The sequence below is a fragment of the Trypanosoma conorhini genome (genome assembly GCF_003719485.1).
Source record: "Trypanosoma conorhini strain 025E chromosome Unknown Tco_14.4_contig_01474, whole genome shotgun sequence".
Classification (NCBI taxonomy): domain Eukaryota; phylum Euglenozoa; class Kinetoplastea; order Trypanosomatida; family Trypanosomatidae; genus Trypanosoma; species Trypanosoma conorhini.
Window position 1 is genome coordinate 1 of NW_021705572.1, and position 2,251 is coordinate 2,251.

The window sequence follows — 2,251 nt, forward strand, 5'->3', positions numbered from 1 at the left end:
AGAAGGCAGTGATGGTGCATTGGCGCCCCCACCGTTGGCAGCGCCGGCTGCGGCCGGTGCTCCTCGCACAGGCGCAACTGAGCGGGCTGTCGGTGCGGAAACTTCCGAGCGGCAACGAGAGCCCTCGCCTCCCGCAGACGGTGCAGCCACGGCGGACCCGGTGGGTGACGGCCAGGCGCAGCAGGGCGCTCCGTCGCACGCGCCAGAGACCGTTGGTGGCGTGCCGTCTGCTTCCGCCGCGCCCCCCGGCGAGACGCCAAACGCTGCCGCCAAGGAAAATGGCGCAGACCCCCAAACTGCGGCGGAAGAGGACGCGGACGGCGGCCACGAGGCACCCAGCAACGCCGCCACGGCACGCACGGCTCAGGCGCCTGGGCAGCCAGGCAGCTCGCCCACACGCGACGCTGCACCGCACTTAAGCAACGGCCCCGCTGCCTTCAAGAACACCACAGGGCTTTTCCCGATGAACACGGAGAGCGACGGCGCTGTGCGTGGGTGCGTGACTTGGCTATTGCTGCTTGCCTTGCTGGGGCTGTGGGGCAAGACGGCTCTCTGCTGAATGCAAGAGGGAGATTTGATTTACGACGCCTCAGTGATAATAATACTGCGGTTGCCGAGCACTACTTATTGCATTTCCTCGAGGACCGCATTTTTTTCCCCGTTTTTATCTTTTATTAAAAAACATATTTACTTTTGTTTGCTGCTGGTGCTTTGCTGGAATAGCCAGCAGCCCTGCTCTCTTTTTCTTGTTTTCCAATACTCGCTTGCTATACTCTCTGCTGAGAGTGGCGTGTTTCCCCTTCTTCTTTGCTGCTGCCACCACCCACACACATACACACAAGCGGTGCCGGCCTCGTGGCTGTGCGTCGCACGGATCGCCCAAATGAGGCACGAGCCTGCCGCCACCGTGAACTGCAAACGTGATGCGTGTGTGGTTATGTGTGTGCGACCGGGGCAGTTGTTTCTCTTTTTTTAATTCGTGCAGGTGTTAAAATATACATGCATCCCTCGCAGTCCTCTTGTGCTGCTGGACACGTGAGGTAAAGGAACAACACCTGCCGAAGTAATTTCTTTTTATACATTTTTTTTGGGGGTCCGGCGGGGATGACTCACATCTCTTTTCTGTCTCTTCTTTTCTTCTTTTGCGGCCTGGGCGATGCTCGCTGCTGCCGTGGGCCCCAGCGCCGCTGCCGCCACTGCCGTATTGCGTAGTGGCGTTCTTAAATCCCTCTTATGCCGGTGTGCCGACACCCCTCTGCGTTGCCTTCCTTTTTTATTTGCTAATTTCCCTTCAACACACACGCAGAAGGGAAGAGACCAAGCGCTGCTCGTTGCCCCTGTGCGCTTTGAACGCTCCAAAGTCACAGCAACCCACACAACCGTCGCGGCCTGCGCGGATCCACCGCAAGGAGGGAAGGGAATAGAGAGAGAGATTGGCCCAACATGCCCCGGCGTCTGTTTTCCTCTGCTGCGCTGCCGCTGCTTCTTTGCGTGCTAATATGCTGCGGCAGCTATGGCGCTGAGGCCAACGCGAATGACGGGGGCACGTCGAGCAGGGTTGTTCTCTTTGACGCAGGGGTGACGGAAATGACTGATCCGGCGTCTCCCAGCAATAAGCAGAAGTTTGAGTCGTTCTCTGCGCCTTCTCTGGTTTACGTGAATGGCGTGGTTGTGGCCTTCGCCGAGGCGCATTACACAAATGCCACGGAGAACAAGCCGTACGTCGGCGTTGCCGCGAGGTGGAAGAAGGCCGACGCAACGCCGTGGGCGGAGGGGAGCGCCGTAGTGGTGGATCATTACGACGCGAAGGTCTACCGCCTGCTGCGCCCAACGGCATTTGTGGATGAGAGCGAAGTGCACCTTCTCCTCGGCGGCTACGGCGAGACTGGGGCCCCTTTTACTGCGGAGACGGCGGCCGGCTACTGGAAGCCCAGAGGGGCGAGCGGACGGGTTTCGGGTGATGACGATGAGGGGTTTGAGTGGCACGAACAAAGCACCTCTCCTATCCCTTATGATTTTGACTTCAAAGGCTTCAAAGAGTTTCTCGGTGGCGGCGGCGCAGGAATTCGGCTGGGGGACAACACTTTTGTGCTGCCTGTGCAGGCGTTGAAGGCCGATGGGAAGAGGGTTTCGTTGGTTGTCCTCGCCAGAGGCACTTCCTACGGCTGGAAGTTCTCGGAGGGGACGAGTCACGACGGCTGCGTCCTTCCTGCCGTGCTTGAATGGGGCGGGGCTGGTGGGCTCCTCATGA

At 59.3% G+C, this 2,251-nt stretch overlaps 2 protein-coding genes across 2 annotated transcripts; both read left to right on the forward strand.

The window, feature by feature from the left end:
- On the forward strand, positions 1 to 559 carry Tco025E_10111 (uncharacterized protein; the record flags this gene model as incomplete). The annotated part of the gene is made up of 1 exon (XM_029376900.1): positions 1 to 559. A coding segment is annotated over one exon (559 nt), but the record flags the coding sequence as incomplete, so codon positions are not given.
- Positions 560 to 1,443: 884 nt separating this feature from the next.
- Positions 1,444 to 2,251, forward strand: Tco025E_10112 (trans-sialidase; the record flags this gene model as incomplete). The annotated part of the gene is made up of 1 exon (XM_029376901.1): positions 1,444 to 2,251. A coding segment is annotated over one exon (808 nt), but the record flags the coding sequence as incomplete, so codon positions are not given.